The following is a 13,487-nucleotide window of genomic DNA, read 5'->3' as shown; positions in this document are numbered from 1 at the left end:
GGATGGGGGAGAGAAATGGGAAAGTGAAGCCTTTGGGTTGAGATAAGGACAGGCTATTAAGACAGGAATATAATAATAATAATTATAATAATAACTATAATAATAACAATAGTGATGATAATAGTACTACTAATAATAATGTGTACAAAACAAGTGATACACAATGCAATTAAACACCACCCGCTGACAGATAGTCAGCCTTACCCTGAGCAATACAGCCCCCCCCCCCACCCTGACAACCACTACAATATATTATTTAGCATGACGTCAGAGGGTATGAGATACCCCTTTGTCCACTTTGGGTCAGCTGTTCTGGGTCTGTCCCCTCCCAGCTCTTGCTGCAAACCCAGCCTGCCCACTGGCAGGACAGAGCGAGAAGCTGAAATGCTCTTGGTGTAAGCACTGCTCTGCAACAATTAAAACATCAGCATGTTATCAACACTTTTCTCATCCTAATCTAAAACACGGCACCCTAACAGCTACTAGGAGGAAAATTAAATCTAGCCTAACTGAAACCAGGACAGTGGCCCTCAGCTGGACTCTTCCCAGGAGACCTCTGTCTTTTTTGTAGTGGGGAACCCAGAACTGGACACAGTACTCCAGGTGAGGCTGGAGCAGGGCAGAGTAGAGGGGGAGGATCACCTCCCTTACCCCACTGTCCACGCTCCTTTTACTGCACGCCAGGATCCCATTGGCCTTCTTAGCCACCAGGGCACACTGCTGGCTCATGGCTAACCTATTGTGTACCAGTATCCCAGGTCCTTCTCTGCAGAGCTCCTCTCCAGCAGGTTGTCCCCCTGCCAGTACTGATACATGTGGTTGTTCCTTCCCAGGTGCAGGACTCTACGCTTGCTCTTGTTAAACTTCATTTGATTTCTTCCTGCCCAGCTCTCCAGCCTGTCTTGCTGAATGGCAGCACAGCCTTCTGGTATGTCAGCTACCCCTCCCAGCTTGGTATCATCGGCGTACTTACTGAGGGTGGATACAATTCCTTCACCAAGGTCGTCGATGGAGATGTTGAACAAGACCAGACCCAGTCCCAATGCTTGGGGAACACCGCTAGTCACAGGTATCCAGCCGGACTCTGCGTTGCTGATCACCACCTTCTGAGCTTGGCCAGTCAGCCAGTTCTCAACCCATCTTACTGCCCACTCATCCATCCCACACTTTCTCAGCTTTGCTAGCAGGATGTCGAGGAGAGAGTATCAAAAGTCTTGTGAAAGTCTAGGTAGGTGACATCCACGGATTTCCCTCCATCTACCCAGCTGGTGATGCCAGAGTGACGTGGTCAGAAGAAGGCAAAGCAGTGAGCAGTATTGGGACAACGATCAGGAGGGCATTGCAGAGAGAATGCTGCCCCTGAGATACAAGTAGAAGCCACGTGTGCTGCTGTGTCTGTGAGGACAAAAATAACAGCGGGGGCTCTCAAAATACAACGGATACAGCAGGGGCTGTGGCAGGGCCGTCACTGATGAGAATCTTTTAGTGTGGTCCAGGCTCACACAGCCACAGAAAGCCCACAGCACGGGTCCTGGCTGCACTGCAAGCCTCTGTCCCACTGTCCCCAGCCCAGAGCAAAGCAGACGGTGCTCCCCAAAAGCAGCACCCCAAAAGATGATGGGGCAGGTGCCATGGGCAAGGCTGTCTCCTTCTGGCCCTGCTGTCCTGCTGCTGGCACTCTGTGAGTTGGGGCATTGCTGGGGGTGGGGGCTGAGGGCGGAAGGGCTGCTGCTGGGGGTAGGACAGGCCTGTGGTGGGCACAGGGAAGGAGGGGACAGTGTGTGTGCAGGGCTCGCATGCAGCAGTGTGGGGCAGAATTATCTGGGGGAAAGCAGGATGGGGATGGCTTCCTCCAGCTACGACACGGATCTTGCAAGGGACCCTTTTCTCCAGCACTAAAAAGTTGTCTGGAGTCTTAGAGCGAGACTTTCAGAATGCTGGATGCTTTGGGGAGCTATGGGACTTAATGTGGAACAGGAAACACATCCAGAGCAAATCAGAATGGTTGCCAAGGGTGGACATGAAGTAGTTCCTGGAAGGAGACATGCAGGTAGGAAGGAGACTTTTCAGCCAGGATCTAGCAGGGGAAATGTGGGCAGCGAGGTGGGGGTGAGCCAGGTCACTTCTCCCCTAAGCAAAGCTGTCTCTTTCCCATGCTGCAGGTGCTGTCTTGACCACCCAGGACATTTGCAACTCCACACGTGATGGTGAGAGTGGGGATGGGTGGCAGAAGGGAGATGAGTCGGGGGTGGAGATGGAAAGGGAGAGGGGATTTGTTCTCCATGTCTGAAGCCCTGGACAAGAGACTTTTCACCATTTGGGATCCAGGTCACTTTGCATCTTTGCCATCAATAAAGCTGCATAGGGAATCCCTGCACTGTCTCTCCAGGTGACCTCACAGCTCCGGCCCTCTTCCTGAACACCTCCAGTGCTCAGGAAGGGGAATCGTTTTCACTTCGCTGTACCATTGATGGTCATTCAGCCCCTACCCAAATTGTATTCTGCAAGGACAGGATGGAGGCACACAGCCTGAAAGGTGAACTAGGAAATCTGATCTACACCATCACTCTGAAGGTCACCCAGGGGAGCGAGGGGACGTACATGTGTGGATACCAGCTCAAGGATGACAACAACTGAGTAAGGAGCTCTGCCCTCAGTGCTGGCCGCATCCTGCACGTCCCCGGTGAGACACGGCCCCAGGCTGGAGGGGTGAGAAGGGACGGAGGCACTTGCCACCACATGGCTGTGCTGAGGCTGGAGCTGTGTGCTGCAGCAGGCAGGGCATAGCTCAGGGGCGGTTCCCCTGTGGGTGTTCCCTCTCCTCCAAGGCAGCCCCTCTAGAGAGAGTTGCTCTCAAGGCTTCCCCTGTTCCTGCAGCATCACATTTATGGCAGATATTGGCACTATTCAGGGCCCATGCACAGAGAGCAAGGGCTGGCTGGGGATTTCAATGGATGCTGTGCTTAGCCAGGGACGCTCCAAGGTCTGCCCTGTACATGGATGCTCTTATGGCAGGGGAAGTGGGATGACTGTCGTGAGCTGGGCAGTTACCTATGGGTGAAGAAGGAGACTACATTTATGGCTCTTAAATGGGGTCTGAAGACATAGTGTGAGGACAGGGAGGTGTTGGAGTGCTTAGGATCCAGGAACCTCTACCTGGATCAGCAAACCTACAGAAAGGGACTTAGGACAGCCACAGGGAGGAAACCACAGAGGTGCTTGTCGAGACACAGGGGTGGGAAGATGCCTTCCCAGCAAGGACCCAGCAGCAGGGGCACGGGCAGAGGCGTGGAAGTTTGCCAGGTCTCACTCCCTCTAAGCAAAACCCTCTGTGCCCCATGGTGCAGGTGCTGGCGTGACCATCCAGGACATCGGCAGCTCCCCAGGTGAGCATAGGGATGGGTGGCAAAAGGAAGGTGTGTGTGTGGTGTAGATGTGAAGGAAGAGGGGGTTTGTCCTCTGGTTGCTAACACCTGGGAAGGGATCTCTTCTCTTTGTGCAACACAAAGCATTTTGCAGCCCCGCTGCTACTCCCATTTCAATGAGGGGAATCCCTGCCCCACTCTACAGGAGACCTCCCAGTTCCTGCCCTCATGTTGAACACCTTCAGTGCCCAGGAGGGATAAGTGGTTTTTGTTCAGTGAGCATTGGGCGTTGTCCTGTTACCCAAACAGTCCATTGCAAAGATGGCATGGAGCTGTCCCACCAGAAAGGGTATTCTGTACGTGTGAGAAAGCAGCCTATTTTTCTGGCTGTAAGCAGGATCTGGGGACATCGTGTGTTAGTGCACGAAGATGTTGGAGAGCTTAGGGATGCAGGCACCTCTGTCAGGAACAGGAAAACAATTTACACACCAGATCCTTGGGGGTCTGTGTTGCCACGGAAGTCTAAGGCACTTGCATGCCTCCCCTGGGGGTGGAGCTGGCTGTCATTATGCTGCAGACACTCATCCCGTCCCTTTCTCCTGCCAGGCAATGCATCCAAGTCCCTGGCAGGGCCAATGGCTCCAGGTGAGTGATTCCCTTCTGCTCAATGAGAGCCCCCATCATGGGGCTCAGGGCTGACAGGCTGCTGTCCCCAGGGCACGGGGCCATGCAGGAGCTTCATCAGGAAGGAGGTGTGCCAGCTGCATGGGCACGCCTTGCTCCCTGCCTCTCCTCATCATACCCCGCTGCCCTCACAACCTCTGTACCCCAGCTTCCCATGCCCAGATCCCACACGCTTTCCCCACAGGCAGAGCACTGGCAGTGGTGGCCATCAGCCTCGTCCTCCTGGCTGCAGGCAGCTGGTTTGCCATCAGGAAAGGTGAGGGAGTGGGGGAAGGCGGGGGGAAGTCTGAGGCCGTGGGGGTCCTGCTGCAGTGCTGGTGCATTGGGAGGGAACCTGGGGATGCACAGCTGGGGCAGACAGTGCCTGGGGGCTATGGCTGTGGGCAGCCCAGATGGGGAGGCTGCTGAGGTAGCTGGGGAGCTTCAGCCTTCGTCCCCCAGCCCTGAGATGGGAGCCAGGGCTGGGCAGCACCTTGGCCTGCGCACCTCAGCCCCTGTTCTTCTTGCAGGTTCCTGCAGAGGGAGATGCCCAAGGTGAGCACCAAGGGCTTCTGCTTGTGGGGTTTGTGGGAGGGAGTGGGGGGCATGGCGGGGCCCTGGGGTGCTTCTTGGCCAGGGGCAGCGTTCTCTGTGTGTGTGTGGCTGCATTCCCTGTGCTGGAGGCAAGGAAGAAGGGGCTTCCTGTGGGCTTCACTCCAGCTCAAGGCCAGATGGATTATAGCACCATCCATGGGAATGGCCCAAATGCCCCCATGCTGCTTTATGTCATTTGTGCTTCAGGCTCTCAGGGCCTTTTCTCTTTGCTACCTCTAGGCCTCTCCATGGTGCTGGTAATGATGAGGACTGTTCTGCTGACCCCAGCCATTACTGTAAGTGCCAGTCACCCTTCACCCTTCTCCTCTAGGCACTGTGTGAAGTGCTGATGCCTTTACCATGGCAAGACATGGATGTGAGGGCGACTGTGGTGGAAGGTGGGGAAGCCCTGCCTGCTGTGTGTGGCTGGACACTAACTCAGGTTCTCCCTCCAGATGCCAACATGGATGAGATGGGCAGAGTGAAGGTGAGTTCAGCCCAAGCACAGCCTTGCAGGCTGAGCGTGCATGTGATTGTTGAGAGAGGGCAGGCTGTTGGAGAGCAAATGCAAGCCAAAAGTGCATCTGATGGCAGGAGCCTGGGAGCTTTGCGTGGCTGTGCTCTGGCTGAATCCCCCTCCTTCCATGCTCCCAGCATTTCCCCATGGTGGGCACCGCCAGATCAAGTCTACTGCTTGTTCTCCCTTGTGTTTTGCAGCTCTCTCAATCCAACTGTTCTCAACACCCACTGAATGCCTAAAGCTGAAAATGTGAAAAGTGTGATCCAGCTCATTCTCTGACAGAGGCAGAGAACACTGAGGAAAGCTGTGCTGATCTGTGAGCTTTGAATAAAGCCATCCCAAACAGGAAGGAGCTGGTGTAGTTCTTCTTGGCAAGGTCTGTTTGCAAGGCTCTTCACATCCCTTCAGATTGACACTACCACCCCTTTGTGTCTCGGTGTCTGTCTGTCTGCTCCGCCCCATTCCATGTGTGGCTGCATGAGACAGAGGTACCATCAGGAACACAAAGTCAGAGATGTTTATCAGTCATCTGAACAAAACTACATCTGCAGTGCACACACCGGTTGGCACACACATGTAAGTGCATCCCTGCAGTGATATCTATCCTTGTAGGTCCAAATGTATGTCTGTGTGGGTGTATAGAAGAGCACCCCCGTTACTTCATAAAGCAACTTAGTTGTATACATATTCCACTGTGCACTGGGAGATGTTTTCTCTCACAGAAGAAAAATCAGTACAGTCACAGTATGATATGGTATATCTCATATATTTTAGAGTTATTAATGTATAGTAGGTGGAGGTGTGAGTCCTACATCTTCTTGGCTAGACACACACAGACCTTCCCTTTGATAGCAAACTGCAAAGAAGCCTGAAGTGCACCCTCTAGCCCCACGTTATGGCTGCACAAGTCCTCTGCAAGACAGCAAAGGCAGCCATGGGCAAGGCTCCTGTGCCCTTGCCCTGTGGCAGCGCTATCAGGTCTGGGTGCGGGTCACTGTGGCATATGTCGTGGTGTCGCTCATCTGCTGCACGGGAGGAGGCTTTAGGGGGAAAAGAAACCCTCTTACTTCAGCTGCTGACTGTGAGCCCTGCACAATGAGCAGGCACCAGGCCGTAGAAGTGCAGAAAGGAGCTGTGCACAGCTGTGCCACGACTCACCCTGTCCCGTCGAACGTGGGCGATGGTGGAGTCTGTGGGGACAAAAATACACACCATGATCCCTTGCTGCCTGTTGGAGGGAGGTGAATCTCCATGAGCTTTGTGCACCAGCTGCCTGCGGTCAGTACTGAATGCCTGGCCACATTTTCCCTCCCTTCATCCTGCTCTGGGATGCGCAGCAAGCAGCAGTGTAGCAGAGATGTTGAGGTTTTGGTGTATTTTCACCATTCTGTAGCATTTCCTCTCTTTGTACAGCCAGCACACCTTGAGAGGTGCTCTGTGTAGGCGTGGAAAAACAAGGTGGTGCTGCAACTCGAGCACAGCGCACATAGGGTGGGAATATATCTATAGCCTGTGACCCAACCACAACATCCTCCCTTGGCTGCTGCCTGTGGTTTCAGAGTGAGATGTAAGATATTTTCTTCAGCAGTTCAAGGAAACAGCCACAGTCTTAACTGCTATGCTGTGCAACGCTTTGCTTTTGAAGCAGAAATCCCTCTGAAGGTAAACTGAAGAAAGGACAAAAACAGAGGCTGGAGTTGGGGAATTGCAGCTTGGGGACAAAGCAGAGAAGGACACCACAAGCAAAAGGGCTTTGTCCATCTGAGCACTGGGATGCTGCCATATCCCTTGTGCATACAGCAGCCGTGCACTGCATGCGAGGAACTTGGGAGAAACCTGGCCTTGATTAATGGGCAGGGATTTAGTATGCCCCAGTGGGAAATGAAGTGCTGGGATTGCATGGGGAGTGTATGGGCAGGGATCCCCATCGGTAGAGGAGTGCACAGGATTCTCATGGGGAGAGGAGCATGTGGCTTCCCCCAAGGGAGGAGGTAGTACTCACACTGGATGTCACCATAGCTGGTGTCTTCCGTCTGTGGGCTGTCAACGTGCTGCTGCCTGGAGAGGAATGGAATTGTTCTGGGATGTGCATGTACTGAGGAGGGGTCATAAGACTTATGCATTTTGGAGTTGCTTTCCTCCATTTGGCATTGAGATGGAGTGCATCCCACAATAAGCCCCATGCTTTCTGCCTTCTGCACAGGGAATGCCCCTGAACAAGGAGCACCCCAGGGCCCCGCCATGCCCCCCACTCCCTCCCACAAACCCCACAAGCAGAAGCCCTTGGTGCTCACCTTGGGCATCTCCCTCTGCAGGCACCTGCAAGAAGAACAGGGGCTGAGGTGCGCAGGCCAAGGTGCTGCCCAGCCCTGGCTCCCATCTCAGGGCTGGGGGACGAAGGCTGAAGCTCCCCAGCTACCTCAGCAGCCTCCCCATCTGGGCTGCCCACAGCCATAGCCCCCAGGCACTGTCTGCCCCAGCTGTGCATCCCCAGGTTCCCTCCCAATGCACCAGCACTGCAGCAGGACCCCCACGGCCTCAGACTTCCCCCCGCCTTCCCCCACTCCCTCACCTTTCCTGATGGCAAACCAGCTGCCTGCAGCCAGGAGGACGAGGCTGATGGCCACCACTGCCAGTGCTCTGCCTGTGGGGAAAGCGTGTGGGATCTGGGCATGGGAAGCTGGGGTACAGAGGTTGTGAGGGCAGCGGGGTATGATGAGGAGAGGCAGGGAGCAAGGCGTGCCCATGCAGCTGGCACACCTCCTTCCTGATGAAGCTCCTGCATGGCCCCGTGCCCTGGGGACAGCAGCCTGTCAGCCCTGAGCCCCATGATGGGGGCTCTCATTGAGCAGAAGGGAATCACTCACCTGGAGCCATTGGCCCTGCCAGGGACTTGGATGCATTGCCTGGCAGGAGAAAGGGACGGGATGAGTGTCTGCAGCATAATGACAGCCAGCTCCACCCCCAGGGGAGGCATGCAAGTGCCTTAGACTTCCGTGGCAACACAGACCCCCAAGGATCTGGTGTGTAAATTGTTTTCCTGTTCCTGACAGAGGTGCCTGCATCCCTAAGCTCTCCAACATCTTCGTGCACTAACACACGATGTCCCCAGATCCTGCTTACAGCCAGAAAAATAGGCTGCTTTCTCACACGTACAGAATACCCTTTCTGGTGGGACAGCTCCATGCCATCTTTGCAATGGACTGTTTGGGTAACAGGACAACGCCCAATGCTCACTGAACAAAAACCACTTATCCCTCCTGGGCACTGAAGGTGTTCAACATGAGGGCAGGAACTGGGAGGTCTCCTGTAGAGTGGGGCAGGGATTCCCCTCATTGAAATGGGAGTAGCAGCGGGGCTGCAAAATGCTTTGTGTTGCACAAAGAGAAGAGATCCCTTCCCAGGTGTTAGCAACCAGAGGACAAACCCCCTCTTCCTTCACATCTACACCACACACACACCTTCCTTTTGCCACCCATCCCTATGCTCACCTGGGGAGCTGCCGATGTCCTGGATGGTCACGCCAGCACCTGCACCATGGGGCACAGAGGGTTTTGCTTAGAGGGAGTGAGACCTGGCAAACTTCCACGCCTCTGCCCGTGCCCCTGCTGCTGGGTCCTTGCTGGGAAGGCATCTTCCCACCCCTGTGTCTCGACAAGCACCTCTGTGGTTTCCTCCCTGTGGCTGTCCTAAGTCCCTTTCTGTAGGTTTGCTGATCCAGGTAGAGGTTCCTGGATCCTAAGCACTCCAACACCTCCCTGTCCTCACACTATGTCTTCAGACCCCATTTAAGAGCCATAAATGTAGTCTCCTTCTTCACCCATAGGTAACTGCCCAGCTCACGACAGTCATCCCACTTCCCCTGCCATAAGAGCATCCATGTACAGGGCAGACCTTGGAGCGTCCCTGGCTAAGCACAGCATCCATTGAAATCCCCAGCCAGCCCTTGCTCTCTGTGCATGGGCCCTGAATAGTGCCAATATCTGCCATAAATGTGATGCTGCAGGAACAGGGGAAGCCTTGAGAGCAACTCTCTCTAGAGGGGCTGCCTTGGAGGAGAGGGAACACCCACAGGGGAACCGCCCCTGAGCTATGCCCTGCCTGCTGCAGCACACAGCTCCAGCCTCAGCACAGCCATGTGGTGGCAAGTGCCTCCGTCCCTTCTCACCCCTCCAGCCTGGGGCCGTGTCTCACCGGGGACGTGCAGGATGCGGCCAGCACTGAGGGCAGAGCTCCTTACTCAGTTGTTGTCATCCTTGAGCTGGTATCCACACATGTACGTCCCCTCGCTCCCCTGGGTGACCTTCAGAGTGATGGTGTAGATCAGATTTCCTAGTTGCCCTTTCAGGCTGTGTGCCTCCATCCTGTCCTTGCAGAACACAATTCGGGTAGGGGCTGAATGACCATCAATGGTACAGCGAAGTGAAAACGATTCCCCTTCCTGAGCACTGGAGGTGTTCAGGAAGAGGGCCGGAGCTGTGAGGTCACCTGGAGAGACAGTGCAGGGATTCCCTATGCAGCTTTACTGACAGCAAAGATGCAAAGTGACCTGGATCCCAAATGGTGAAAAGTCTCTTGTCCAGGGCTTCAGACATGGAGAACAAATCCCCTCTCCCTTTCCATCTCCACCCCCGACTCATCTCCCTTCTGCCACCCATCCCCACTCTCACCATCACGTGTGGAGTTGCAAATGTCCTGGGTGGTCAAGACAGCACCTGCAGCATGGGAAAGAGACAGCTTTGCTTAGGGGAGAAGTGACCTGGCTCACCCCCACCTCGCTGCCCACATTTCCCCTGCTAGATCCTGGCTGAAAAGTCTCCTTCCTACCTGCATGTCTCCTTCCAGGAACTACTTCATGTCCACCCTTGGCAACCATTCTGATTTGCTCTGGATGTGTTTCCTGTTCCACATTAAGTCCCATAGCTCCCCAAAGCATCCAGCATTCTGAAAGTCTCGCTCTAAGACTCCAGACAACTTTTTAGTGCTGGAGAAAAGGGTCCCTTGCAAGATCCGTGTCGTAGCTGGAGGAAGCCATCCCCATCCTGCTTTCCCCCAGATAATTCTGCCCCACACTGCTGCATGCGAGCCCTGCACACACACTGTCCCCTCCTTCCCTGTGCCCACCACAGGCCTGTCCTACCCCCAGCAGCAGCCCTTCCGCCCTCAGCCCCCACCCCCAGCAATGCCCCAACTCACAGAGTGCCAGCAGCAGGACAGCAGGGCCAGAAGGAGACAGCCTTGCCCATGGCACCTGCCCCATCATCTTTTGGGGTGCTGCTTTTGGGGAGCACCGTCTGCTTTGCTCTGGGCTGGGGACAGTGGGACAGAGGCTTGCAGTGCAGCCAGGACCCGTGCTGTGGGCTTTCTGTGGCTGTGTGAGCCTGGACCACACTAAAAGATTCTCATCAGTGACGGCCCTGCCACAGCCCCTGCTGTATCCGTTGTATTTTGAGAGCCCCCGCTGTTATTTTTGTCCTCACAGACACAGCAGCACACGTGGCTTCTACTTGTATCTCAGGGGCAGCATTCTCTCTGCAATGCCCTCCTGATCGTTGTCCCAATACTGCTCACTGCTTTGCCTTCTTCTGACCACGTCACTCTGGCATCACCAGCTGGGTAGATGGAGGGAAATCCGTGGATGTCACCTACCTAGACTTTCACAAGACTTTTGATACTCTCTCCTCGACATCCTGCTAGCAAAGCTGAGAAAGTGTGGGATGGATGAGTGGGCAGTAAGATGGGTTGAGAACTGGCTGACTGGCCAAGCTCAGAAGGTGGTGATCAGCAACGCAGAGTCCGGCTGGATACCTGTGACTAGCGGTGTTCCCCAAGCATTGGGACTGGGTCTGGTCTTGTTCAACATCTCCATCGACGACCTTGGTGAAGGAATTGTATCCACCCTCAGTAAGTACGCCGATGATACCAAGCTGGGAGGGGTAGCTGACATACCAGAAGGCTGTGCTGCCATTCAGCAAGACAGGCTGGAGAGCTGGGCAGGAAGAAATCAAATGAAGTTTAACAAGAGCAAGCGTAGAGTCCTGCACCTGGGAAGGAACAACCACATGTATCAGTACTGGCAGGGGGACAACCTGCTGGAGAGGAGCTCTGCAGAGAAGGACCTGGGATACTGGTACACAATAGGTTAGCCATGAGCCAGCAGTGTGCCCTGGTGGCTAAGAAGGCCAATGGGATCCTGGCGTGCAGTAAAAGGAGCGTGGACAGTGGGGTAAGGGAGGTGATCCTCCCCCTCTACTCTGCCCTGCTCCAGCCTCACCTGGAGTACTGTGTCCAGTTCTGGGTTCCCCACTACAAAAAAGACAGAGGTCTCCTGGGAAGAGTCCAGCTGAGGGCCACTGTCCTGGTTTCAGTTAGGCTAGATTTAATTTTCCTCCTAGTAGCTGTTAGGGTGCCGTGTTTTAGATTAGGATGAGAAAAGTGTTGATAACATGCTGATGTTTTAATTGTTGCAGAGCAGTGCTTACACCAAGAGCATTTCAGCTTCTCGCTCTGTCCTGCCAGTGGGCAGGCTGGGTTTGCAGCAAGAGCTGGGAGGGGACAGACCCAGAACAGCTGACCCAAAGTGGACAAAGGGGTATCTCATACCCTCTGACGTCATGCTAAATAATATATTGTAGTGGTTGTCAGGGTGGGGGGGGGGGCTGTATTGCTCAGGGTAAGGCTGACTATCTGTCAGCGGGTGGTGTTTAATTGCATTGTGTATCACTTGTTTTGTACACATTATTATTAGTAGTACTATTATCATCACTATTGTTATTATTATAGTTATTATTATAATTATTATTATTATATTCCTGTCTTAATAGCCTGTCCTTATCTCAACCCAAAGGCTTCACTTTCCCATTTCTCTCCCCCATCCCAGAGTTGAAGGTGGGAGGGTGAGTGAATGGCTGTGTGGTGTTTAGCTGCCAGCTGGGTTAAACTACAATAGCCGCAAAGATGATATTGGGCTTGGAGAATCTTCCATATGAGGAGAGGCTGAGGTCGCTTGGCCTGTTCAGCCTTGAAAAGGGGAGGCTGAGGGGAGACCTCATTACAGCCTAAAGCTTCCTCATGAGAGGGAGTGGAGGAGAAGGTGACAATCTATTCTGCATTCAGCATTCTGAAAGTCTCACCCTAAGTTCTGCATGTCTGTCCCGCACACACACTGTTCCATCCTCCCCTGTGCCCACCACGGGCTTGTCCTACCCCCAGCAGCAGCCCTTTAGCCCTCAGCCCCCACCCCCAGCAATGTCCCAACTCACAGAGCACCAGCAGCAGGATGGCAGGGCCAGGAGGAGACAGCCTTGCCCATGGCACCTGCCCCAGCATCTTTTGGGGCACTGATTTTAGGGAGCAGCATCTGCTTCAAGTTTCTGCTTTGCTGTGAGTTGGGGACAGTGGGACAATGGCCTACAGTGCAGGTGGGACATGTGCTGTGGGCTTTCTGTGGCCACCTGAGCCTTGCCCACATCAGAAGCTCTCATCAGAGTGGGTCTGGCCTCAGCACCTGCTATATCTGTTGCGTTTGTTGAGCCCCCGCTTTTATTTCTGTCCTCTCAGACACCACAGCACGTGTGGTTTTTACCTGTATCTCATGAGCAACATCCTTGCAAAGCCCTCCTGCTCTGTTTCACAGAATCAGAATCACAGAATTTCTAGGTTGGAAGAGATATCAAGATCATCGAGTCTAACCTCTGACTTAACACTAACAAGTCCTCCACTAAATCATATCACTAAGCTCTACATCTAAACGTCTTTTAAAGACCTCCAGGGATGGTGAGTCAACCACTTCCCTGGGCAGCCCGTTCCAATGTCTAACAACCCTTTCTGTAAAGAAGTTCTTCCTAACATCCAACCTAAAACTCCCCTGGCACAACTTCAGCCCATTCCCCCTCATCCTGTCACCAGGCACATGGGAGAACAGTCCAACCCATAGCTTGCTACAGCCTCCTTTAATGTACTTATAAAGAGTGATAAGGTCACCCCTGAGCCTCCTCTTCTCCAGGCTGAACAAGCCCAGCTCCCTCAGCTGCTCCTCGTAGGACTTGTTCTCCAAGCAGTGAGCAGTTCTCAAAGCAGTGAGCAGTGTTTCCCAACACTGCTCACTGCTTTGCCCTCTTCTGACCATGTCACTCCCCTTTTCTTCAATGTCTGTACAAATGATGCTGCCAGGGGATTCCTGCACCAAGTCCAAAGTGATATTAGAGATTTGGGGCATTTATCAAGGCTGCAGGCAGCGTTGCCCTTCATCCTGATGGGGAGGGCAAGGGGTGTGAGGAGGTGAAGCACTGGGAGTAGAAGTCAACAATTGGTTGTGGAGCTGTTGTTGGCAGCAGGGTCTGGGG

The 13,487-nt window shown here is 53.9% G+C and overlaps 3 protein-coding genes across 5 annotated transcripts in view; 2 read left to right on the top strand and 1 right to left on the bottom strand.

The window, feature by feature from the left end:
* The window catches only part of LOC311425490 (uncharacterized protein), a 49,070-nt gene extending 43,579 nt beyond the window's left edge, over positions 1-5,491 (top strand). Inside the window, exons 1-3 of one of the 2 annotated variants that reach the window (XR_014686349.1) lie at positions 4,861-4,918; positions 5,078-5,109; positions 5,340-5,491. The gene's annotated coding sequence lies outside the window, so the exon portion shown is untranslated. Of the gene's footprint in view, positions 1-4,860; positions 4,919-5,077; positions 5,110-5,339 lie in introns of those variants that run through there. The other variant, XM_084501429.1, reaches the window with a different exon arrangement.
* LOC311425543 (uncharacterized protein) lies at positions 1,580-4,862 on the top strand (the record flags this gene model as incomplete). Its single annotated transcript, XM_084501487.1, has 6 exons — positions 1,580-1,681; positions 3,348-3,386; positions 3,972-4,010; positions 4,234-4,366; positions 4,559-4,583; positions 4,830-4,862. Exons 1-6 carry the CDS (start codon positions 1,615-1,617, stop codon positions 4,860-4,862), a joined length of 336 nt encoding a protein of 111 aa, XP_084357613.1. The 5' UTR covers positions 1,580-1,614.
* A 398-nt stretch (positions 5,492-5,889) lies between the features above and the next one.
* On the bottom strand, positions 5,890-11,574 carry LOC311425506 (uncharacterized protein). 2 transcript variants are annotated; one of them, XM_084501457.1, is made up of 10 exons: positions 10,339-11,574; positions 9,813-9,857; positions 9,337-9,630; positions 8,634-8,672; positions 8,010-8,048; positions 7,715-7,786; positions 7,437-7,461; positions 7,145-7,200; positions 6,301-6,332; positions 5,890-6,182 (listed from the first exon to the last, which is right to left on the bottom strand). In XM_084501457.1, the coding sequence occupies exons 5-10, from the start codon at positions 8,017-8,019 to the stop codon at positions 6,117-6,119; spliced, it is 261 nt and encodes an 86-aa protein (XP_084357583.1). In that variant the 5' UTR covers positions 8,020-8,048; positions 8,634-8,672; positions 9,337-9,630; positions 9,813-9,857; positions 10,339-11,574; the 3' UTR covers positions 5,890-6,116. The 2 variants fall into 2 exon arrangements, with proteins under 2 accessions (XP_084357583.1, XP_084357582.1); XM_084501456.1 differs by lacking the exons at positions 7,437-7,461; positions 9,337-9,630; positions 9,813-9,857.
* Between the last annotated feature and the right edge of the window lie 1,913 nt (positions 11,575-13,487).

This window comes from Aythya ferina (assembly GCF_964211825.1).
Source record: "Aythya ferina genome assembly, chromosome: 31".
In the NCBI taxonomy this organism is placed as follows: Eukaryota; Metazoa; Chordata; class Aves; order Anseriformes; family Anatidae; genus Aythya; species Aythya ferina.
Note: the sequence above shows the minus strand (reverse complement) of the source record. Positions and strands in the feature narration are given on the sequence as shown.

Excerpts from the sequence above, each read along its gene's own strand:
- LOC311425506 (XM_084501456.1), bottom strand. The coding sequence starts at position 10,388 with ATGGGCAAGGCTGTCTCCTTCTGGCCCTGCTGTCCTGCTGCTGGCACT. Across the intron at positions 8,049-8,633 it reads GGACATCGGCAGCTCCCCAG|GCAATGCATCCAAGTCCCTG; the intron begins GTGAGCATAGGG and ends TTCTCCTGCCAG. Across the intron at positions 7,787-8,009 it reads GGCAGGGCCAATGGCTCCAG|GCAGAGCACTGGCAGTGGTG; the intron begins GTGAGTGATTCC and ends CTTTCCCCACAG.